Raw genomic sequence first — 25,069 nt, forward strand, 5'->3', positions numbered from 1 at the left:
CCTGAAAAACACACAAGACATCCACTGACACAGCTACCAAGAGCATTCACACAAAAAAACTCAAAAAGAAGCTCAAACTTCACCACTGAAGTGTGACACACACACGGAGTTGGAAGTTCTCTCCAGGGATTTGGGAGCGGTGCAGAATGCAGCCAGAGTGGGCTGGATACATAAGAACAGAAGCAGAGCCGACGTGGATGGAAGGAACGGGGTTTCTCTTCTGGAAGAACGAACGCGGCCTTGGCAACGATCCCAAAGACCTATCAGAGAACACCAAAGCCCGGCACCCTGGATCACCTCAACATGACCCCGGCAGCCAATCAGAAAGGAGGGGGGGGGTCGGCTTCTTACCGCTCTCCAGAGGGGGCCCGTCGCCGTGGTGACCTCAGGCAATCCCACACAATGCGCATCATCTTTGCGGCTAGTCTCGCTCCATGTTGAAGTTGAACCAACCAGCCTGTCTGTCACGCTCGCCCTCCATCTCCTCCCTCTCCTCTCTCACTCCCTCTCCTCAGGTTCCAAACCCTTCCTCCAGCTCAGCCTTCACCTTCAGTCTGTCTGTCAGTCTCTCTCGCTTTTCCAGAAAAGGGAAGCGAAGAGAGAAACTCCACTCTCGTCTCTTTCTCACTTTCTGTCCTCACCTGCTCAGCAGGACGAGCAGAGCAGAGCAGAAACGAACTGTACTGTGCTGTGCTGTGGCGAGCGTTGATAAAAGGCCGTCTGCTCTTTCTCAGAATGAGGAGAGCAGGAAGACGAGAGACCTGGGGGGGGGGTTGGGGGGTTGGAAACACCCTTACAAAGGCTTTGTGTAAATCAGCTCTCATTCTCTACCTCATTTCCTCTCTGCCTCTCTCCCTCGTCTCTCTCTCTCTCTCTCTCTTTCCTTCCTTCCTTCCTTCCTTCTGACAGCCTTGAGGTTGTGATCACATTGAGGGGCAATCCCCCAGAGACCAGACTGCACACACTCACAAACTCACACACTCGCAAACACCTCTCCGATCGAGCCCTCGACTCTCTCCCAGTCAGTCACTTCTCGTGTGTGATGGAAATCCACTCTCCTGCTACGGTGCGCTGCATGTCCACACATGTCCACTATGCTACAGCAGGGCCAGAGAGTGTGTGTGTGTGTGTGTGTGTGTGTTCAGACAGCAGAGTGGTCTCCACTGCTGCATGGGCCCCATTTTACAGAGTCACAGCAGTCAGAAACTAGCAAGAGCATCTGGACAAAGACATTGTACTCCAGTTCTTTCTCTCTACAATTTCACCATGATGCAGTAGTTGATGAGCAAGGAGAAGACAGACCAAGAAAATAATAACAATAACAACAACAACACCACCACCACATGCATTTCTATAGCGTTTTTCAATACTTCAGAATAGACCATGCTATATTCGCTCTTCATACAACCTACTAAAACCTCCAGCCAGCCCTGTTTCTTTGGAAACATCACACAGTAGCAGATGCAAGAGAGTGTGATGAGGAAGAATCCCTTCATTACTACTAGGATTAAAAACTCCTAATATTATCCAAACAGGTCCAATGACTAGGGCATCAAGCTTCAGTTCAAAATGAAAATGGCACTACTGCTGCTTTTAAACATGTGTTGGTTCAGGAAGTAGCACAATACGTGGGCAGGATTAATTGCGACCTTCACGATTTACCAAATTGCATTTGCTGCAACTCAGAGTTTTACAAACATATGGCATAACAAAACAAACAAAAAAACATAATTTTTATTTAAGCATCCTTGATTTCAAAGTAGGGTTTTAAAAAGTGTGCTTCTCTAACAGCAACTGTTCACTGCTTTACAATACGTGTAACAATACATGCTCTTTCCACACCAAAGTCCAAAGTGCAAGCACATCTAATCAACACACACAGAAAACGTACAATTTATCTACTTACTTCATTATGCTCAACTGCACATGACAACTGAACACTAGACTAAGCCATTTGTAATGGTCTCACATTCTGCCCATGAAAACTACAAAGAAAGTGCAAACCAGACGCAAAAATAGTAGTGTTATAGTAGTGCTTGGTGTGTGTGTGTGTGTGTGTGTGTATGGAGGGTGATTGTAGCCCTTACTACTGTTAACACCCGAGGCAAAAACCCTCAGAGCTGTGCATGGTCTGACCTCAGCATGATCTGACCAGAGGAGTGTGTGAAAGCATGTGTGTACCCAAGGCGTGGTGTGTGTGTGTGTGTGTGTGTGTGTGTGAGAATGTGGGCAGTGACGGCGCGCAGGCAGCTCATCTCACCTCTGGAGGTCGACTATCTCGTTGCTGAGGGAGTCCAGCTCCTTGATGGCAGAGAAGTCAGCAGCCTGGCATGCCAGCGTGGCGTTCTGCGCAGACAGAGATCGGTGCAGCCGGGGCATGGGGGGGGGGGGAGCGGGAGAAGTGTGGAGGGGGTGTAGAGAGCAGATGAATGCAGGGTTTAACATTCATCTACCACTGCAGAGCAGTTTTCCCCTCTCATATTCCACAACAACAATAACAACTACAACAAACCACATCACATTAACAGGACACACATGGAGCTCACACACACACACACACACACACACTTCTTTATGGAATGAGAGAAAGCAATGGTGAACACTGGTACAGGTGATACATGGCAGCCTTGTTTCAATGGCCAACGCTCTAGTTCATGACCACTTCATTTCTATCCAATCACACATGGACATTGAAGAATCGACATAAATGCACCAACATACATGGCATTGAAGAGAAACCACTGAAAAGTGACAAGGAGGTGTTATGTGGAAAAACAGGGAGAGAGAAACTGGATGCAAACCAGTGTAATAAAATGCGACACACAGGTGTGTTTTTATAAGGGTGGGGGGAGGGGGTGAAAGGAAAGGATGGGGGGGGGGGGGGTAATGGGGGTTTTGAGCACCCACCTTGTGCACAATGCACGAGTCATGAGGAAGAAAGCAAAGAGAGACAGCGATCGCACACAGACGGGGTCAGAGAGACAGACAGGGTCAGAGAGACAGACTGGGTCAGAGAGACAGACAGGAGCAAGCTAGAAAAAGCAAAAAGCCCACACCACAGGGAGAAGGTCAGTCCAGGATTAGTAAAGTGACAACAGAACAGCTCTGTCAAGCACAGATACTATCATACAGGCTACATAACAATGCTGCTCATCACCTTTACAACAACACTGTAAAAATCTTTTTTTTTTCAATTTTTTTCAATTTTCGAACGAAAGGGCCGGAAATTGATACTTTTACGATTCATCCTTACAACATGGCTCCATATCTTCACATTCCTATAACAGGGTTGTACATCATGGCATACCTGTACTCTACCTGTAAATTAGCTACGATGACATCAGAATCAGTAATGCTCTAACAGAACACTGATATGAGCTTTACTGCCTTATAATAACAACTATTGCCATTCCTACATCACGGCTGTTATATTTAAAGGTGAGGTAAACATGACTTCTGTTGATGTTCAAACAAAACAGAGAAATAGTTCGCTACTCCCTCCCCTCCCGTGCAACTGAAACCCTCCTAAACGCGCATCTCGTCTTTATTGGCTGGAACACTGTTTGTTATGTTTCGTGGAGCAGGGGCCCGTTGCACAAAAATAGGATAAGGGATTAAGCCGGGATATCTTGGTTATCCTGGCTCAATTTATCCGTGATCCGGTTGCACAAAAGCAGGATAGGGGGCAGTAGGATATGTTATAGTATAAGTTACCATGGAGATTTATTCTGTGGAGCTAGCCTGCTCCAGACCAGGCTAAGTTCCAGGATCTATTTAATCTCATCCCTTATCTCAGTCAGCAGTCACCACAAATGAAAACACAATACTTATTCCACTGCCCACTACACATTGTTATCACATATAACTAGACCCACTGTCATTATTTAAACATTTGTGATCATTAATTTCAATAATTTTGGATAAATGATGATTTATAGATGATGTTGCAATCATTAGATACTTTACAGTTTCCCATAGACTTTAAAGATGAACTGAACTGGAATTTGAAGTAAAGGTAATATAACAGATGTATTTTATTTCTTCTCATTGGTACAATGATTAAAATGGCTGAATTTATTAAAAGGGATAAAATTGTACGTTGAAAGTGTTGTTGTTGTTACATGGGCGCCGCCATGTTGGATTTCAACAATCGGCTACGTCACTGGCATGGTAAGCTACTCTGCACTAGCACTAGCAGCCATAGCAGATAATGAGTCTGAGGCTAGCTGACATGGCTGAGGAAACTAACATTAGGCCTAGCTGAGTTACATATTGGCCATAAGCTGTTTATCGTAGGCTAGCCTACATCACAAAATCTCATAAAAAATCAAAACCAAACTAGTGAAACAAAGGCGAACACTTTAACAGGGGAAATTAATTGGGCATGAATCATACTGAACGCAATTTTGTCAATGAACAGAAACACACACGACATTCAAACTATTGATAAGATGTGTATTATGGAAACTGGTCTGTAACGTTGGACGAATAAATGCCATTGACCCGACATATCCTGACTTAAAAAACCCTTTTCTTGCTTACTTTATCGCAAACTCGGTGGGGCAGCTTGTAGTCTTTTTCAATTCGTAGAAGGGCGAGCCCACTGTCTATGTGCCATAGAGCCTAAGTTTCAACTTCGGCTTCGTTCACCCAATGCAGTCACTGGTCGCAATTACAAAGTCCGGGAAGGTTCGTTCAATCTTTTAAAGTTTTAAGTGCAGTAGCCTATCTGTCCCCTTTGGAATAATATCTCGAAGTAGCCTCAGATGAGGTCCAGTGTTAGGCTACCATACGATCCAACCTAGGAAAGGGCTAGCAGCTAAACACCTTGGAAACACTCTTATGTCAAACTCCACAAGCTAGCACTCCGACCATAGAGAGTATAAACCATGACTCCGACGATATCACAGATCGATAATAATGCGTTTACTAGCTGGTGACTAAACCACAGCGGGTCTGTAAACAGAATCCAATGTCCATTTCTACTCACCCTGAAGCCAGTTGTTCACCGTCTCAGGGCAGATTGTTGATGCGAGGGAGTTTAACTCGCAGTGCTGCTATCCAAGAGACTCGTGCAATATCAACATCCACAAGGTAAAAATCTGCAAACTCTCCACTAACGTTAGCCTAAAATAAACGGCAAACTCGTGTATCCTCCGTGTGTCTGGGGTCAACTTGGGGTGACGAAGTTTTTAACAGTTTTAAGGGAGGGAGGGAGAGCCTGTGTGAGTTGCTGTTACGAGTGCCAGTAGTCCAGACTGCGTTAGCCTACATTGCCGTGACAATGCGTGTTATATAGCTTATTTGTATGCACCGTAGCTTCGCATAGGCCTAATGTAGTGGTGGTGAGTGAGTATGCAGTTGTGTGGAGGATGTACAGTAGGCAATGTGTGTGTGTGAGGGATGGAGGGAGACAGAGAGACAGCGTGCGTGTTGCCGTCTCAAGCGCCCCTCGTCCAGTTTTCTACATGACCTGTAGGCTAGGCCTACAGTAGCCTATGTTGTGCCGCACAAAATGTATCTATGTTATACATTGCACAAAATGTATACGCCCCGAAATAAACACATACATAAATAAACATATTTTCCCCGTCACTTTGGCTTCCTCGAACATTTTCCCTACGTTTCGCCACTGCTTTGCAACAGATAGATTCCAGTGTCCATGCTCCGGCAGCGCCCACAGTCATTTTCACCCAAATGATCCTACTGAAGGTTGAGCTGGAGCCTGAAACCGATCGTCCCCCATCTAGTGGTAGTCAAGACACTACAGGCCTGTCCCTCACAGGCTCAAATGTGTAACCCATGCCATTAAAATGACTAATTTTCGTGTATACATAATATGCTGCAGCTGTTGTTTATAGAACTTCTCAGGTCCTACCATGACAATGACGTCATTGAAACGGGCAGCGTTCTAATACTAACAAACGCAATTTTGGTGTTGCTTAAAAAAGGCTACGTATTGATTTTTTTAATTACATTTTTAGTGCCATTTATTTTTAATTGTCATAATCAACACATTATCAATGTTGATTATTTCAGTTCAGTTCATCTATAAGGCTATATATAAAATGACGGAATATTAGGGCCACAGAAAAAAATCCTAATTCCTCTGCAGGACATATTTAACTGAAATTTAAAGCATGCATATTAACTAATTTAACACACATTGGTCCCTCACCAGCCGACCACTGTAGTCATCAGAGAAGATCGCTTTCCTTTATCACTGTGGTGGTGTTGCCTTTCTTTTTAATTATGTCTTTTACAAACTCACCATTCCCGACCTGTCGTGCGACAATGTGACGTCACGGGAGCACCGTAACCATTTATACTCGCGCGTGGTGGAATATAGTTGCTGTTGTGAACAGGCTATCGCTACCTACTTTACACCATAGAAGAAGCAATGAAGCCGCTCTTACTTGCCATGGTAAATCAGTGAATCTGTGATCGGTGGTGGGGTCTATTTGAGGGAGCAGTGAGCGCACACTTATTCAGGATAGGTTTCACCTGGCTTGATGAATCCGTGTCTGCTCATCCTGGCTTGGTCTTTGTGCAATCAATTAAGCCTGGACACCCTTGTTTTGGATTCATTTAGCTCAGCTCAGTCACTTATCCTGGATGTCTTGATCCTACTTTTGTGCAACGCGCCTCTTGTTGCACAAGTTTGTTTTTGTTGCCATTTGCGGAGCCTGGGCAGAGACCACGTCTACAGAGACCACGTTTTTGTACTGTGTTCAGGGGACAGGCAGCTAGCGCATAGTGAGAAAATATTTTGCCTAAAAAACATGTGACATCGCTTAGAACACCTTTAACTGAGATAGTTATTGTTCTCGCTCATGGTACAATGTTATGACTAACTCACAGAGACTGTGTGTGGCTGTGAGGATGGTTACCTGGGCAACTCTGTCAGCCGGGGGGATCATTTCGGCCGTGAGGGCCTGGGGAGGGTCGACACCCTTGGTCAGCTTCTGGTTGATGAGATGCAGTGCCAGGGCAAACTGCTCTCTGGTCAACTTGCCGATGTCCCCGATATCACACAGCTCCCTATGCCACATCACACACACACACACACAAACATTTCCATTTTTATCATTTATTCATTACATCCACAAAGCTTTTCAGTGCATTATTACGATGTGAGAAACGGCATTGCGAGACACCTAGTTTAGCAGACACATGCTTTAGTAGAAGTTTTAGTTTCTTATTATGACACATAGGCCTACTGCAAAGGATTTGGTCAGAGGGGTATTTCACAAAACCTAGATAAGGGATTAAGCTGGGATTTTGATGGAGGGATTAAGATGAATTTAGCCTTGACTTGGTTTCACAAAAAAGATGGCACATAAGTTACCATGGGGATTTATTCTCTGCACCTAGCCTGGTCCCAAGCTAAGTTAATTCTAATGGTAATTATGTTGTCTTATTGGTTCAGCTAGCCGTCATTCACATCAGACCTCCATGCTAATTTTTAAGGAGCTTTATTCCATTTATAAACTATTTGCTAAATATATTTGCTCGCAAAACAAAACAGATTGTCTGCCTACTAACATATGGTTATTATTTTAATTGTGATAGCCTTATAATTATTAACATAGGCCTAGGTACTCATTGTTTGCTTATTTTATAAGGGGGGGGGGGGGGGGCATTACACGCCATTTTTCGAAGGTATTTTCAACTATAATATTAAGGTATATCATACTATGTGCATCTTTGCAGTGGCAAGTGCCTTCTTAATGATGTTGCGTTCCGAGACAAAGAAGCACTCACACGTGGGTGCATACGTAAATTTGCACTCAGTTGGTCTACCACGCCTACTTCTGCTGTTATACAGAAATAGCCATGATTCCCCATTCCAAAAAGGATAACTTTACTTCAGTGTTAGTCTATATCAAAAGCGGTTGTTCACTTTGTGTGAATGACGCTATTTTCCGCGTCTTTTTTATTCCAACCGTGGCCACTTTGGAGCAGAAACGAGAACGCGCACACATCCTGAATTACTTACACCTGGCTTGACATAGTCGCTCCTACTCATCCTGAATTGGCATTAGTGAAACGAGTTGAGCTAGGATGACCAGAAAACGCTATGTCAAACCTCGCTTTATCACTTATCTTGGATGTCTTAATTCTGCCTTTGTGAAATACCTCTCAGGTCATCTTAATACAATAAATAAATAAATAAATAAATAAATAGTTTGCCCAGACCAAACTGTCGTTTACAAATTTATATAGTAGCATTAATGTTAACTGAATATTTTTTTTTATAGTAAAGCCTTTACACTACATGATTATCATCAGACCCACCAGATGCGTGCCAGTGTAGCGGAGGGAAGCCCTGTACGGAGGAAGATGTCCCTGACCTCAGGGCCAGACACCAGGCCATCCATGTCACTGTCCGTTTTACTGAACAGCTCGTCATACTTCGCTTTGTCTGCCAGGGACACCACCCACTGCAGAGACAACAAAGACACACACACACACACACACACACACACACACACACGTCTTAACCAAGCCTCACCATCAACAGACATCTCCATCATTAGATGCAGCCACATTTATCCAAAGTGAACTTAGGATCTTGCAACATTCGACCTAGCGACATCGCTAACCACTGCTCCCCCACACACCCCAACAATAACAGCACTGTATGGTACACAGACAGAAATGTTGTAGAGCAAACTGCCCAGCTCTCCATCATCACTAGTAAGTACTGAGGATCAGTAAAGTTACTAATATCAATATTAAGTATATTAGTAGCATTGTTAGCCGTGATGTTTGTAGTATTATAGGTATTCGGAACAAGTGCAGACCTGAGGCGCCGTTATTGTTTTGGCAGGAGGGGGCAGTGTTTTGGCGGGGGCAGGCGGGGGCGCACGGGGCTCCTTCAGGGAGGGCGGGTGACGGCAGTAAGGGCATAACTGGGGGGGTGGTGGATTTCTTCCGCTTTGATAGGGGCACCAAGGCAGGGGGCAGAGACATGGGCACTGTCTCCTTCTCCAGAGCTCTGTAGACCAGGTACATGGCCTGCAGCAGAGAGAGAACACACACACACACACACACACACACACACAGATAGGCATGAACAAACTCTGTAGTGCAATTCCATTACTTGTTATCAGCAACGCTAGAGAACTTGATCAGTAGCACTGGGTGGATTATTGCTTAAAAACAACTTAGAAACTGTTAAGTAATTTGTGGGTTGTTATGAACTTGTGTTGATTCGACCTATTTATTGCCATGAAACTACCCTCTTATAACCAATCTGTAAAGTAAAGTGGCAGCACAAGACCTCTGCACACCAACTACTGAAATAGTATCAAATTAAATGTCCCCTTTTTGCTTACACTAATGCACTGATGCCTTGACGCTCTAACACTAATCAATGATGTGGTTACTGCGAGCATTTTTAGACCTGGGAGGAACTCAATCTTCCTGAACTGAGCTGCGTCTTAAAGGAAGTGGAATGCTCCGTGCACATTTGACTGACATACGTCTTCGACGTGCAGTCTCAGTTGTTGGGAGGAACACGATACCCCGCCCATACGGTGTTGATGATGCAATTCTCGTCACAGGCTGCATGTACGGGACACAGACATCAGGACTATACCGGACCTATGACTTTAACCTTCAGGAAACAGTCGCACTCTCAGCCCTAGCTGGAGGCAGTTAATCAATCGGCGTACTAACAGCTCCAGACAGCCTCCATTCAAGTCATTACACGCCAGTTTATTTATACTGACAAAACTCAAGAGAGCGAGACAACAACCATCAAGAACAAGACAAGAATCCATTAGCCTCGAGGATGGCCAGAAAGAGGAGGATGTCAATTTAAAATATTGATGGCAAATAAGCACATTCAGATGGGGAGGACGGAAGTCTTCAAAGGCTCCTCTGAAGGATGCTCTCTGGCAGTTAAGTCTGGCTGCACGTCGCTGCCCATCTGTTGTGTTTGGGTCAGGGCTCCAGACTAACTTCTTTTATAGGAGCACAGTGGCCCCCAACTGAACATTTTAGGGGCGCAACCAGAAAATGTAGGGGCACACACCGTAAATCAACATGCTAACCAAATATTCACACTACTAATTTCCACTGATTGCCACTGTATTACTAATAAATACTTTGATAAAAAATGTAGAAATTACAATGTCACATTCAGTGACAATTCAGTGTCACATTTTATTGTACACTTTTGAAACTCTGGTTTACAGCCTCTTGTCTTCTAAAAGCAACCGGCAGTGGCTTTTTAATTTAACAGGTCATGGCATACTCTATGCTTGAGGCTAAGATTGTGTTTAACTAGTGTTACGTCCCTGTATGTTTTATTTGTGTTTGTTTGCTTTGGTCTGTCCTGTGTATGTTTTGTTGTGTTTCAGACAGTCTAGCAGGGGGCTTAATTGCTGGGCCGGCCTATAAAAGGTGCCGGCTGACGTCATCCGGGAGCTCGTTCGTTTGCTCGTTCGCTTTCGGGATTTTGGTTGGGTTTGCCGCTGCCATGCCACGCCGCTCCGCTGCTTCGCGCAAGCCACGCGTTCCAGCAGTTTTGTCTCCGACGCTCCTGCCTGCTCTCGGAGTGAGAGTCTGGGAAAAGGCTGGGGATTGCCTGGGCCTGTGCTCGAGGCCTTTCGTTTTGGACTTTTGTTGCAGCCTTAGTTTTTGTTCTATAATACTTTTTCTTATGTGTTTTGTAAATAAATATTTTTGCATTGATCCTCCGCAGTAGTTTTTGGCCGTCTCCTATCTTTTGCTCATGTCCCACAAAACTCCTAGACAGTGGAACGTGACACTAGTGTATTGTGTTTAAACTGCGAAGTGCCTGTACTGTCGGCAAACTGTGTTCCCCGCAGTTCTGGGATAGCGACTGCAACATTTGCAGTTCATGGAGTTCGTCTCCTTACAGTACCTCAACCAGCCAATGCCAATGTGGTAAATTATTCAAGGTGACACTGTTGCCGTTATCTGAACATCATAAGGAGTCATTAGGAAGGATTACACTACCATAAACAGATGCAGGGCCACTTACCACAGCAAATTCATCTCTGTCGAGCATGCCATCTCTGTCAATGTCGCTTAACTCCCACACCTGCCATGTAAATACATACATACAGGGAGGGGGAGGGAGAGAGAGGGAGGGAGAGAGAGGGAGAGAGGGAGAGAGGGAGAGAGAGAGAGAGAAAGAGAGTGAAAGAGAAAGAGAGAAAGAGAAAGAAAGAGAGGGAAAGAAAGAAAAAGAGAGAGAAAGATTTGTGTCAACCATATGTAGGTACTGATCATCAATGTTAAGTCCCTCTGATTACCTAGTCCAAGGACCCTCCTTAGACTACAGATGTTCTCTGACTCTGCGTACTGAACGTGCTGATGTACAGTCTGACAATACTCCCACCCAGTGGATCTAACAGACACATGCACCACACGCACACTTACTGTATCTTGGCTATTCCTGTCTGGCCATGTGACAGATGACTCGACTGGTAGAGTATCCATGTCTCAGAATACCCACCGTATGATGTAATATATTTTACTATATTCACCGAAGACATCCTACCATAATTGGATCAATGCAATGGTCAGTTATGACCCTCCCGCTTCATTCATGTTTGGTATGGGCCAGAAGTGTTTCTGCAGGTCAGTTGACAGCTACTGGTATCCCTCTCTAAGTTGTGCGTGTTGCTGAACACTCTAAACATTTTTCTGCATTTTTAAAAATGGCATAATATTTAAAATATTTTGCTGTTGAGGTCTCTGTGTCTGCTCCCTGGGTGGTTCCTCACCCGGCCCAGGACGTCTACAGGCAGCTTGGAGTTGAGCAGGACTGGTTTGACCTTATCCCCTGTGAGCATGCCCCCGACGGGCGACAGGCTTTCGAAGATGGCATCGAATTTCACCTTCTCGTCCGCCTATGAATGACACACACACACACACACACACACACACACACACACACACGATATGAGGACAGTGGTCATACTGTACATAACAAGAATATTAAAGAAAGTGACTCCATATCAGCATACGCAAGACATTGAAAAAAATTATTCTTGCTAATCAACTAATGGGAGGGTGGAAGGATATACTAGGGACAAAGTCTAAAGTCTAACAAAAGCTGGCTTAATAACTAGGCAAAATCTATTTGTAAATGTAACAGCATGAGAAAGATCCTAAGCACAAACAGAGGTGGGTCAGTTAAAAGCTGCCTCACGCCCCATGATCCCGTCAGTTCATGCACGACAACTTTGTTCATACACCGACTTTGCACTGCCCAGCATTCAAATTGGGGCTCTGGACGTGTCTGGATGTGACTAGCCACAAGAGATCATGCAATGTTAATTCAGCAATTCCAAGTGAAACGACCAATGGTGACAAGCGAATTGATGTAAATGGGGCTTTAGGAGAGGAAAACAAAAACAAAACAAAAACAACAAACATACCTTGACCGCCCATGGGGCGTCTATGGCCACTCCTGCGGGCAGAAGCGGGCTACTCGTATCATGCTGGAGAGAAAATGAATTGCATAGACAGTTAAGACACCACCAGCCATAGATTCACACTCTAGTTGACTTCAGTTAAGTTACTGCAATATCAGCAGACAAAGTGCTGACTGTACACCCAGATAACCCAGATAAGCCGACTGCAGTTACTCAGACTTCTGGATAAGGCCACAATGGTTCCCTTAACGATAAACAACCAGGGTGTGAGAGAGTGACAGATTGAGAGAAGAGGAAGAGAAAGAGAAACGACTCACAAATTTGGGGGGAGGAACGGCTGCGTTGAGACTCTTCAGTGCCACCTCGAGCCCATTCTGGGCACAGGCCACTAGTCGGAGTGCAACAAAGAATTGCTGTGGACGGAGACAAAAAGCCAGCGTTAGCTATCCTCATCAATAACTCGTTAACAAACTCAGAGAAAAGCCTGAAATAGGATCCCCTTAAAGAGTAAACTTATCTGCTCTTGTAAATGTTTATACTCATGTTTGCTTAGCAGACGCTTACAGTAAATCCAAACTGATTTACAATGTAGAATTACAATAAACATTACAACAGCAATAAAAGTAGATGTGAATACATTGAATAGTGTAAATAATATAAATAAGTCATTTAGATTGCACTCCTGTTTTGCTATGCATTTGACTGGCTCAGAACTTGTACTCTGCTCATTGATAATAATGTTCTATCTAATCTTATCTTATCTAAGGAGAGGAGAAGAGTAGCATAGAGCACCTGTTTGTTAAGGCATCCTTTTCGTTCTGAATCTGCCAGATCCCATATCTGACAAATACAAAACAGATATTAAGCAAATTAACAACAACATAGATGTAAACTAATGAATTATTTCTGCAATGTAGCAGAAATGTGTGTTTCTGTTCAGGCAGCACTCTGAACAAATGCTAAATGTACAATTTATAAATATAATGTACTGCTTCACATATCAAAAGACATCCAGTTTTTTTGTAAAACATAGTTGTGAGATTTTATTTTTTAATTTGCAAATCTTTTCTTTTTTTCTTAATTCAGGAAACAGATACCCAACACAATACATGTAATGCTTAAAAAAAGCTTATTTGTTTTTTAGTTTGTTTACCTTGCCCAGCACAAGATCTGCCAGGCCTGATCTCTTTAGGAAGAGGGCAGCATCTGCTGCTGGTACACGTCCACTGCCCGACGGATCTACCTGCAGAGGGTCAGAGAGAGCTGGCATCAGTCCACACACACACACGTCCACTTTCACACACACACACACACACGCACGCACGCACGCACGCACGCACGCACGCACAGGATTCTGCCAGAACATTAAGGCCAAACACGTGACATACACTTGCTGTGTTCTGAACCATATAGGCAGTGATGGGTGGAAAATGAAAATATTAAAATATTTGTATGACTATGTACAAATATGTCCCTAAAGCACAGCCTATGTGCAGGAATGATTTCTGAGTTGAGATAAGGGGCATTTGACTTCATAATTCACACACATCAAAGGGGAAAGATTCTTATACTAAAGCAATCACTTTGGTGAAAGCATTGGCTTTAATGATTGACCAGAGCTACCCACTGCTTCAGGGAGATTTCATCCCCTCTTTTCTCTGGATTGGAAGTTGGCTCGTCATGATTAATTCATGCTGGTTTCTCCTTACAGGGAGTGTGTTACAGGACATGAAGGCCCATCTTATACTGGGCGCTAATGCTGTGTGGTTTCTATTGCTGCTTCTTCAGACAAATAGGCAGCTGGAGAGGAAGCACCTACCGGTACTATCCCACTATTGCACCCTTGGGAGAGCCCACACAGCTTGTGCTGTGGCCTGGCCCTGAGTCCACATGCATAGCCACAGACACACTCATGGCTGGACTGATGGCATGAGGCGCATCTGGATGTCAAGCTTACCTGTCGATAGTATTTGTCATAGACAGGGTTCCCACTCGAAAGCTGTAGGAAGAAAGGAAGGAAATTATGTTAAAGATAATCTGATTTTATCAGACAGACTCTGTAGCAGCTCATGAAGGCCAACTGTTCTCTAGCAATACCAGCAAAAAATGTTTCAGTGGGCTTGTTTCAGACACTAATTCACCCATTTGATTCATGATGAGCATACAGCTGATCATTAGCCTGACAACGATCAATGCTGAACAAACACAACAGAGTTAAGAACATCTGTAGGAAATCTGATGCGCTGCTTACTCCGTAAGTAACGTTACACATTTGTACATCCAAAGCCATTCTGTGCAGATGGTGTCAGTGTTTTCTTTATACAGCCTGGTCAAAGCGGGGAATGTTCCAGCATCTATAGTGAGAGCTGGTGTGGGCGGGACAGGGGTGTGACACAGCCTTGCCGCCAACCCAAACAAAATAACACTACTCTGTTGTCAGAGCACACAAATCTGACATAATAGCCACAAATGCACTATGGAGCCAGCCAGGCCGAGATAAGGCAATATTCTATTTTACAGGTGATAATGGCCGGGGCTTCACGCCACCCGAATCAAAAACATTTGTTTCCCCATTGCCAGGCTGATAGCCACTGTGAGTATGTCCTAAATCCCGCCTACAATGCACCCTCAATATTACGGTCATCCAAAACAAACGGGGGAAGTTGAAGCATTCTACTGTATCAGAAGTTTGCTGTTGCCACCTTTTGTCCAGTGGAATATTAACAGCTAATAAATATTAACACAAATAAAGCACCCTTCACAAGGCGGACTCCTCTATCACATCTATTTACATTTATTCAGATCATGTCCATTACATCACAAGGGCCATTGTCCCTGGAGCAACTCGGGGGTTAAGTGCCTTGAAAGCCAGGAATTGAACCCACAACTTTTCAGGCTACTGCGTCCTAGCCCAGCTCCTTATCCACTTCCCTACCACTGCCTACACTATTACCATGTAACTATTGTTATGTAAACAACTAGACAGTTCATATAGCAACTTTAATCCAGATTTGTTTTTAAGTGATAGTAGCTTTTGTTTACAGTAGTGCATCATAGCTAATCATTCATATTCAATATTAATAAAAAACTGTCTCAAAAAGGAACCTTGATGGCTAAATAATAATTAAAAAAAAGTGTGAATTATACCACTCTGGTCATAGATAGCCACTCTGGTAAATTGCTAGCAATGCAGGCTTTGGCATAATGTTAGCGACTAGTTGTCTGACTTGTTTTGGTACCTGACTCCGTTATCTCTGGGTGGCTGAAAGGTGAAGGTGAGGCCAGAGACCCGGCGTGGACAATAGCCCTGAGAAATCCCTGTGGACGCATTATGAAGCCCCAGAAGTGATAATGGGGAAGCGATTCACCTCCATAGGCCTTAACATGCTTTGGCTCCACAATGGGGACGTGGCAAGTTGTTCGAGTTGTTCCAAGTGGTCTCAAACGTCACATTATAGATCAAGCCAGATGCCATGCCATTACACAACACGCCTCTATTAGTGGATTGCTGGCAGGCTATCTACCAACACCAAGGCAGCATTATTCCAGCTCTGTTTGGTTCAGTATTTATATAGCGCCTTGAATACAAACTTTCAGTGCAATGTGCTTTACAGTAATGCACAAAATAAACATGTAGAACAAGCAAAATAAATAAACCATTTAGGCACAGCAAAGTAGGATTATTAAGACCGCTTAGCCTTGTAATATAGAACTAGTAATAAACTCAAATAAATGGTATAACTAAATAAACAGTTGTAAGACTTGAGAAAGGCCATAGGTGTTTTTTTGGATTAAACTATTGGCATATGAGCTGCTAGAGTGGGCAGTCTCCTTCTGTTCTTAAATAATTAAATAAACAAACATTAAGATGCAAAAAACGTTAGGGATTAGGACAAGGCTATGCTAAAAGGTATGTCCTGAGGTGCTTTTTAAAAAAGTGCCAATGACTGTGCCATTCTTACTCCTGTGGCAGTCTGTGTCTAGGCGTGGTGAAGCAGCGGTGATGTCACCGACTAACAATCGGTCAAACCGGGTTCCATTCCCACCACTGCGAGTCCGTGTCACTTTGGATAACAGCGTCTGCTAAATATCAGTCAACTTTAAATATCAGTCCACTATACTGTTCCAGAGGCGAGGGCCATGGTAACAGACTGCAGACATGATTTGATTGACTGGAAGTTTAAATCAGAGTCAAGGAGATTTTAAACTTAATGCTCAGAATTTCTCTCTGGGCCTCTGCTGCAACGATTAGGACTTCTGTTTGTTTAAAAACATACAATATTTCCTACATAAAAACATGCCATCAACAGAATGCATTTCAGCAATCACATTTTTCGGTCAGTTCAATATTAGGCCTACGCTACATAATAATTGCGGGTCCAAAGACATTTTAATTTCTTTGGAAACAGTTGCAAACTACACAAATTACTCGGCCCCGTTGTATTCTAGTCCATATAGGGTTCACTTTAAGATATGTTACTGCATGGAATGACTAGCTTACTCCACATACATTGTGAGACATCCAAAGGCAAAAAGTTTTGAAAGTTTAATCCTACTGTTCATCTCCCAACAGGGAAGCACCATCATCTTCATGCAACAGTCTAGTCAGGCTTATAGCCTTTGATTATTTTCAGTCTTGGACAAGCAAACGGTTCCGGCGCCGACAAGAGTGGCAGCACGTCAAGTAGCTCTGTATCTGTGTTTTTTGCTTACTTTTTACTTCGCAACTTTTTGGATTTTTACACACTTTGAGGAGTGTTTTTATTCTATCCTATGGATACGGACATATTGCAACGCTTCAGCGGCAGCAAACTTGTGTACACAAGGAATCAGCTGATCGCACTACGACGGAATGCTGGCTGTGTTCGCGACAACATCCCAGAGGAACTGTGGTGCTTTCGGGGTTTGAGAGCGGGAGTAAAAGTGAAGACGAGGCGTCGGGAGAACAAATGTAGATACAAGCCCTCAGTTCCATCGATTGTGATGGGAAACGTGAACTCACTGGCTAACAAGACTGACGAACTGGCTGCCCTGGTAAGAAACCAGAGATTGTACAGGGAATGTAGTTTGTAGTTTTTTTTAAAAAAAACTATGAAATTCTTGAATTTACCCTGGGGATCAATAAAGTATCTAAGCTTATTGGAGAAAAGCTTTCAATTCCTCTGCATTCCCCCTAGATATGAGGATATCCTGCAGAGCCATCAGCCATTCAGCCTGGATGACAAGCTCACCCACCCACACACACGCACAACCATTCACACATATACACAGACCCCATACGCACACATGTGCAACCATTCACATGTGCACCCTAAAGTATGCACTATGCAGCTTTGTGTTTTGTTCCACGACACACTAAAATATTGTGCGTTTCCAAAACTGACTTCCAGTCAGCCCTTCTGTGCTCGCCAGAGGACATATCTACGGCATCTGGCAGAAGATCCCCGAAACACAGGCTACACAACTGCCATCTTTGCTCCGTTCAGGCTACACAACTGCCATCTTTGCTCAATTCATGCTACACAACTGCCATCTTTGCTCCGTTCAGGCTACACAACTGCCATCTTTGCTCAATTCATGCTACACAACTGCCACTCAGCATCTGAACACTCAGCATCTGACCTCACCTCTTGTCTGGTCATCACACTCAAAACAAACTGTGTTATGACACTATAACAAAACAAATGAACAATTGCAACTTATCGTAGATCATAAAACTCTAGCCTCAATCCTCTTCCAGGCACCACAGAACATTTTGTGGAGGCACACAATTCAAGACACAACCCTACAGACTAACCATTTTTTACCCCCAAACAGTGCTGATAAATAACGACTATGGCCAGCCGGCGGTCAGGCAGCCCCATGGCTTCATGTAAACCAGGCTGCTCTCTCAGGCCCTGAGGTCACAGTCAGAAGTATGATGAAGCAACATGCCTGGCACACTTCTCCTTCTTGATATCCCTCTTTTAGCTCACAGGCTACAGGCAGGCCGGCCGGCAGACGCTCCCTCTCCCACCCATAAGGAGAACGTGATTGAAACACCAGCTCACTCAGTCAGCCCCCCAACCCCACCCCTCCCTTCCCTTTTTTTGTGCTCAGAGGCATTTCCTGTGACTACTGATCACTTACTCTAAGCCACATGTCCGTTTGAAGGGAGGAAATCTCAAACAGCACCAGTGGGTGGATCGATTTTGTAGGTTGCATTACATATTCCAAACAACTGATATCTTTGAATTGTGCCATTCTTAACACTGAAATAGCAGACCCATTGTAAAATAAATTATACACTGTTACATTTCTTTCTTTACAAATAAGGTCCAACAATGCCATGGAGTCATGCATTAGGCCAAAATGCAGTGTGACATTACTTCCGAACCAGACTAAATTGATTTGAATGCAACAATTAGCCAAACACAAATTGATCCAGTCCATTATCCTCACAGTTGCGTGCATGGAACAACCACCCAGCCGAACACTCAGTTTTTTGTTACAACAAAGAGTGCAGTTTCCCCATTTTGATTTAGATTGTTGCCACCACAACACGCTATTCCTAAATCACAAGCCAAGTATTCTCTTACCAAGATATGCAGTAGGCTAACTGTACTCTAGTGTGGACAAGGGAAACCACATTGAATACATAAACCAAATAAAATGTGCTGAGCCAAACAGTTACATTCAAATAAAAAAAATTAAGTTGAAAAAGTATAGTTTCCTCCATCTATTCATATGCTGTAAGGGATAATAGACTATGAAAAGCTGAACAAATCTTGGTCAACTAAGTACCATTAGATGAATAAATGGCTGAGGATAGAAGTGACTGACAATGTAGTCATAGGCCTACCAAAAAGTAAACATTTAGCGGTAATATTGGATATGGTTATGGCTTTAGAATAGCCATGAGCAAGTGTGGCACTAGGGAAATGGGTAGGGGGAATCATTTATAACTCGCACATTAAGTGAAGTGAACAACCATTATATGTATGATGAGATTTAACATAGCCACTTGATCCTTAGCTCTCTCGCTGCCAGTGCAAATCTCTTTTGTGGACTCATTAATCCTGTTGGTGTCAGGATAATTGGCTGCGCAGTTACTAATTAACTTTCAGTTCAATAGGCAACTTTAAGCTATTATATCAGCTTTAAAGAAGCTTTGCCTTTAATGAGCTTTGACATCGTTTTTATCTGGTAAACAGATTAGACAGACAACTTTCCAACAGGCTAGCAGGATCTTCAATTGTGTGACTGTTTACTTCTCAATATGCCATGCCCAGACAGATGGCAAAGTTAGCGTTAGCTGGATAGCCAGTTCGGGTGCACTTACGCTAGTAACGCTGTCGATACCCAATTTGGAATTTGCTCACAACTTGTATGGAGTACTTTAAGTATCTTAAAAGCTACGGACACTTCAATATTAAACGATGTTAGTTGTAATGAGGGTATTACATACGCGACTAATGACAATACTAACGTTAGAAGCAGATGGCAAAGAATTCTCAAATTGTCCTAGGAAAGCAACAAAGCTAGCTAGCCTGTCTTAACTTTACGTTTAGGATAACGTACACTTCCTGCTGAGTTTGAAACGAACACTCCATAAAGTTTTAAAGTGTTGAAATCCATTAATAGCAATCTGACTTACTGCAAATAATGTTCTCCACTGTATGTCCACACACAGTTTCTCACTATAAGGTCATTTATCAGCATTAGCAACCTCGTTAATTTGTTGGTATTCTAGTCGCATCTCACTAACGGGAGGCTAAGTTACTGGCTAGCCTATCCAGCTAACCTTGCGGACCCGATATGCAGCTGGTTAGCGTTGAGTATGACAGTGCAACATGACCCACGCAAACAAACTGAATTACAACTACCAAACTTTTGAATGCTTTGAAATGCGAAACAACAACAATAAAATACCCCCGCATATACAAACAATTACAATTTCCAAACCGTCCGTTTCCAAATGGACATAAACCAAGCTAGCTACGCCCTTACGCAGACCCCAGAGATTAGGCTGAAACTTTTGAAAGCCCAAGCCTGGAGACAACTTGCAAAACATAAATAAAAACGGAAGAGAATGAAATCCGAGCACGTTTTTACTACAGTGACACAATGTCGTATTTACAGTAGACCATAACCTTGAACAAAATGTGTATGTCCTGATGAAATATTACTATTAAATGAAGACACACGGTTACCTGAGTCAGGGAGAGACTGGCAGCCATAATGTTTCTGTTCCCACTGTCCATCCGACAGGCAATGGCAATATAGGGATGTTTAAAAACGTGGAAGTGGATTCATAATAGTGGAATACGAACTCTACATGTCGGTATTTGGGAAAACATGGACACATTTCTCAAGGATAGTGTAGGCATGGACAGAAAAAAATATCCTTGCAGCAGCAGCGGTAGCCCACACCCTAAGTTTGTACTTGATAAGTCCCATGCAAACATCTATTTTACTGCTGAAATCATAGATGGCTGAAATCATTAAAAGGGCTCGAGTTCCACACCAAGATCTTATAAAATTGCCCATTTAACAATAGGCCTACATCAAATTGGCCTGTTACTTGACGATATGGAAAAATTTCACCCAATGTCATTGCAGGACAGTAACGTAAGTCTTTTTTTTTTTTTTTTTATGTTTGTGTGCAATGGATGGATAACTGACTGGCTATAGCGACTTCCTGGTAAAAAATAAATGTAGGCGTAGTTCTAGTCCAGATGGGGTTGGTCAGGGGCGCGTTTCCCAAAACCATAATTGCTAAAAGTTAGCAACTTGTTGGTTGCAATCAGGTTGCAATGCAATTTCCTATTGCCAACCAACTAGATGCTAACAGGTTAGCAACTGTGGTTTTGGGAAACGCACCTCAGGTCTCCTACTTTATTAATTTAATAGCCTATCTTTATTTCGTATTACCTAGGGCCAGGCCTTCTTGTCGATTTTGGCTTCAGAGCTCTGTTGAAAGTCAAGCGCGCCATCCAGTGGTCAAATGAAACCAGACTTTCTAGGAGCACGCCTAAATTGCTAGATAGCGTCGTGTTTAGGCTACTTTCATAATAGCCCACATCACATCTCTAGCCTAGGCTACTGCGCACATGTCTTAGCCTACCCTATACTGTCAAAGAAATAGCCTCTCTGATCACGTGTATTGGCTATAGCCTAAGCCAAAGGGTGTGTCAGACCAATTCCTCTCAGAATGGACATACAATCCTAGGCCTTTGACGAAGACATTTGGTTATGTTAAATTTATAGCCTAATGATAGGATTTTTCCAACCCAATCGATTTTTCATTAGTGCGTGATTGGCATGAGCCTCTTTTCAATTAATCAATGACGTCACAAATTAGCACCAAGAAGGCCTAGGCTATTTAAATGGGACATTTGTTGAAATTGAATTCCCACAGTGGAAAGAAAAAAAACTATTTAGAAATCTGATAAGTTCGTGTTAGTTACCAAAAAGCAGCAACATCAACTATGAGTGATGATGCAACCAAAAAAAGAGGCAAGAGCAGTGGGAAGTCAACAAAAAGAAAATCTAAGAGGAGGGAGACCTATGCTGTTTACATCTATAAGGTTTTGAAACAGGTAGGAAAAGTTTGACTTCAAATTAAACAACTGTAGGACTACTTATAGCAACCGAAATGCACAACAATATCCAATTTTCCCCACTTCATATACTGTCCCGTTATAATGCAGGTCCATCCGGACACTGGTATCTCAAGCAGAGCAATGAGCATCATGAATTCCTTTGTCAACGATGTCTTCGAGAGAATTGCCACAGAGGCGTCCCGACTGACCCAATACAACAAACGCTCCACCATCACAAGCCGAGAAGTGCAGACAGCCGTTCGTCTGCTTTTGCCTGGAGAGCTGGCAAAGCATGCCGTGTCCGAGGGGACTAAGGCTGTCACCAAATACACTAGTTCAAAATGAACTCCAAAGTGAAGGGGAATACGGTTTGCACATCAGCTTAGCACTCACTTAAAAAACATTATTTTTAGAGCTGATCCCTTTATAACTCTGGAAATAAACACACTTAAACAAGCATTTCTGCATCTGCACGTTATTTAGGAGAAACCTCCTTCCTGTATGACTGCTGATGTCCAAATACCAAACAAGCTATTGGGGAAAAAAAACAATTGACTGTATATACTTATGGTATAGTGGTAAGCAGACCGCTTGAACCGTTTTCCTTTGGGGGTTCAGTTTGATTGTAGGGCCTACTCCTTCTGTTGGAATGGCTTGGTTGTGTATTCTCTCAGTTGTCTTGAATAAAACAAGTCCCAGCCCTCCTATCCTTGTTTACAGCTTATAGGTAGGTTCATCGGTTGAGTTTGCTTGCTTGTGGAGACATTCTTGTTTTCCAGTCTTCCAGTGATCATAGTACATTATGAAAGGGCGACTTTGTTACAGTCTAAGACCATGCAACCAGTTTTGTACTGAACAAAACAATATTTTATTCCACGCCCTACATTCTTTAGAAAAATAAATTATCTTGTAGCTCCAATGTACAGGGCATATAAGTATTCACAGCGCTTCACTTTTTCTACATTTTGTTATGTTGCAGACTTCAATTATTTATTTATTTTCTCATCAATCTACACACAATACTCCAACAACACCCCATAAAAACCAAGTGTTTGGAGTATAAAAGACTGAAATATTCCATTTATGTAAGTATTCACACCTTTTGTTATGACACTTGCCATTAAGATCTGGTGCATCCTACTTACTTATATCAATGGTCCTTGCTTCTACAACTTGATTGGAGTCCACCTCTTTATATAAGGTCTCAGTTGATGGTGTATGTCATGTGAAAACCAAGCCACGAGGTTGAAATAATTGTCCGTAGACCTGAGAGACAGGGTTGTGGGGAAGAGTACAAGAACATTTCTGCAGCATTGGAAGTGCCCAAGAGCACGGTAGCCTCCATCATTCTCAAATGGAAAAGTTTGGAACAACGGTCTTCCTAGATCTGGCCGCTCAGCCTAACTGAGTAATCTGGGACGAGGGCATTGGTCAGACGGGTAACCAAGGACCCAATGGTCACAATGAGATCTAGAGTTCCTTTGAGAAGATGAGAGAAGTGTAAAGAAGGACAAAACAAAGACTGAACTATTTGGCCACAATAACCAATGGAAACCAGGTACTGGGCTGTAATGATGTTTACCCTTCGCACCAAATCCGCTTTTTTTACACTGCGGTTGCATTGAAAAAAATCAGACCTGGGTCTGATTCAGGACCACATATGGAAGTGGTCTAAATCTGATTTGAAAAAATCAGATCTGGACAAGGTTTGACTGTTCACACTACATTAGAAGAAATCTGACCTGATCACTTGACCCCCCAAAAATCAGATTTGGGCCACTTTTGCCTGCAGTCTGAGTGATCTCTAGGAAACTGATCGTATATTGTTAACAACAACAAACCATATAGTTTGTTCTACCTGATAGTTGCAGAATGGATGTAATGTAGTGCAATGTAGGAGGCACAGTAAGGCCGTGCTTGTGTAGGGAAGCACAGCGTATTACTTTCATGCATGACATGCTTAAATGAGTAATTTAGACAGCAAAAGTGTGATTGGACTGTGGTTATAAGTGGCCTGCTTAGGTCTACAGAGAATCAGTTGCAATCTCACCAGCAGACGGAGTCTTTGAAGATGAGTCAATAGATGGGATAATATTACAGGGGCAATGCCACTATCACTATCACCCATACCAGCAGGTTCAGAGGAAGCTTCTTTCCTGCGGCTGTCACCCTACTAAACTCTAGCTCTACATCCCGGTGACATCCAACGAACTAAGCCCCCCATCACCCCCGCCCCGCCCAGTCTGATGCCTCCATGCCGGTGCCTGTTGAGGTGTCCAGCCTTGACAGGGACAACAAGGAGGCGGACACACACACACACACACACACACACACACACACACACACACACAACTGCACTACCCTATCCCATCCATAGTACACTGCACTATATCTTTTGTCCTGTCTGCACTACCTACTTTGTTTGATCTTGAGTAACAAGAGCATTACAGCTGATTCAGAATGCTGGAGCACACCTGGTCTTCAATCAGCCAAAGAGGACACATGTAACTCCTCTCCTAGTTACTCTCCATTGGCTCCCTATAGTAGCCAGAATTAAATTTAAATCTCTCACTTTGGTCTATAGGACACTAACTGGATCTGCTCCTAGTTATTTTAATTCAATAATCAAGCCTTACATCCCCAACCGCCCACTGCGGTCTTCTGGTGAGCGTCTGTTGTGTCAACCAGTCATGAAAACTGGGTCTAATTCCAGACTCTTTTCTTCAGTGGTTCCATGTTGGTGGAATGAATTGCCCAGTGCTCTCCGTTCCTGTGGTAGTTTTGGGTCGTTTAAGAGGGGTCTAAAGACATTCAACATATACTTAGTTGTTTAAGCGCTTATGTGTTATGGTTTGTATAATGTTGTTTTATTTCAATTGGACTGTTAATTAATTTGACATTATTGTTTATTATTGATATTCTCCTTAATGTAGTCTTAACATGTCATTGTTTTTATATTATTGATTGAATGAACATTGTTTTATTATTGCCTTTCCCCTTTTTTCAATTGCTTTTTATTAGGCTATTGCTTGAATTGATATTATTGTGTATTTTAACTATTCTCCT

The 25,069-nt window shown here is 43.1% G+C and overlaps 2 protein-coding genes across 2 annotated transcripts in view; one reads left to right on the forward strand and one right to left on the reverse strand.

The window, feature by feature from the left end:
• The window catches only part of eps15 (epidermal growth factor receptor pathway substrate 15), a 45,088-nt gene extending 24,340 nt beyond the window's left edge, over positions 1-20,748 (reverse strand). Inside the window, 13 exon segments of the mRNA XM_042111698.1 lie at positions 2,261-2,346; positions 6,891-7,041; positions 8,299-8,444; positions 8,808-8,894; positions 8,896-9,021; positions 11,018-11,077; positions 11,766-11,891; positions 12,423-12,485; positions 12,737-12,832; positions 13,212-13,259; positions 13,573-13,662; positions 14,377-14,418; positions 20,612-20,748. Coding sequence (XP_041967632.1) covers positions 2,261-2,346; positions 6,891-7,041; positions 8,299-8,444; positions 8,808-8,894; positions 8,896-9,021; positions 11,018-11,077; positions 11,766-11,891; positions 12,423-12,485; positions 12,737-12,832; positions 13,212-13,259; positions 13,573-13,662; positions 14,377-14,418; positions 20,612-20,662 — 1,172 coding nt within the window. The 5' untranslated portion in view covers positions 20,663-20,748.
• A 1,052-nt stretch (positions 20,749-21,800) lies between these two features.
• zgc:92591 lies at positions 21,801-22,713 on the forward strand. The gene is made up of 2 exons (XM_042111747.1): positions 21,801-22,000; positions 22,112-22,713. The coding sequence occupies exons 1-2, from the start codon at positions 21,890-21,892 to the stop codon at positions 22,346-22,348; spliced, it is 348 nt and encodes a 115-aa protein (XP_041967681.1). The 5' UTR covers positions 21,801-21,889; the 3' UTR covers positions 22,349-22,713.
• The last annotated feature ends 2,356 nt before the right edge of the window (positions 22,714-25,069 follow it).

The sequence above is a fragment of the Alosa sapidissima genome, chromosome 12 (genome assembly GCF_018492685.1).
Source record: "Alosa sapidissima isolate fAloSap1 chromosome 12, fAloSap1.pri, whole genome shotgun sequence".
NCBI classification, from domain to species: Eukaryota; Metazoa; Chordata; class Actinopteri; order Clupeiformes; family Clupeidae; genus Alosa; species Alosa sapidissima.

Coding starts and splice junctions, on each gene's coding strand:
- zgc:92591 (XM_042111747.1), top strand. CDS start 21,890: ATGAGTGATGATGCAACCAAAAAAAGAGGCAAGAGCAGTGGGAAGTCA. Junction 22,001..22,111: donor TCTATAAGGTTTTGAAACAG/GTAGGAAAAGTT, acceptor GTTATAATGCAG/GTCCATCCGGACACTGGTAT.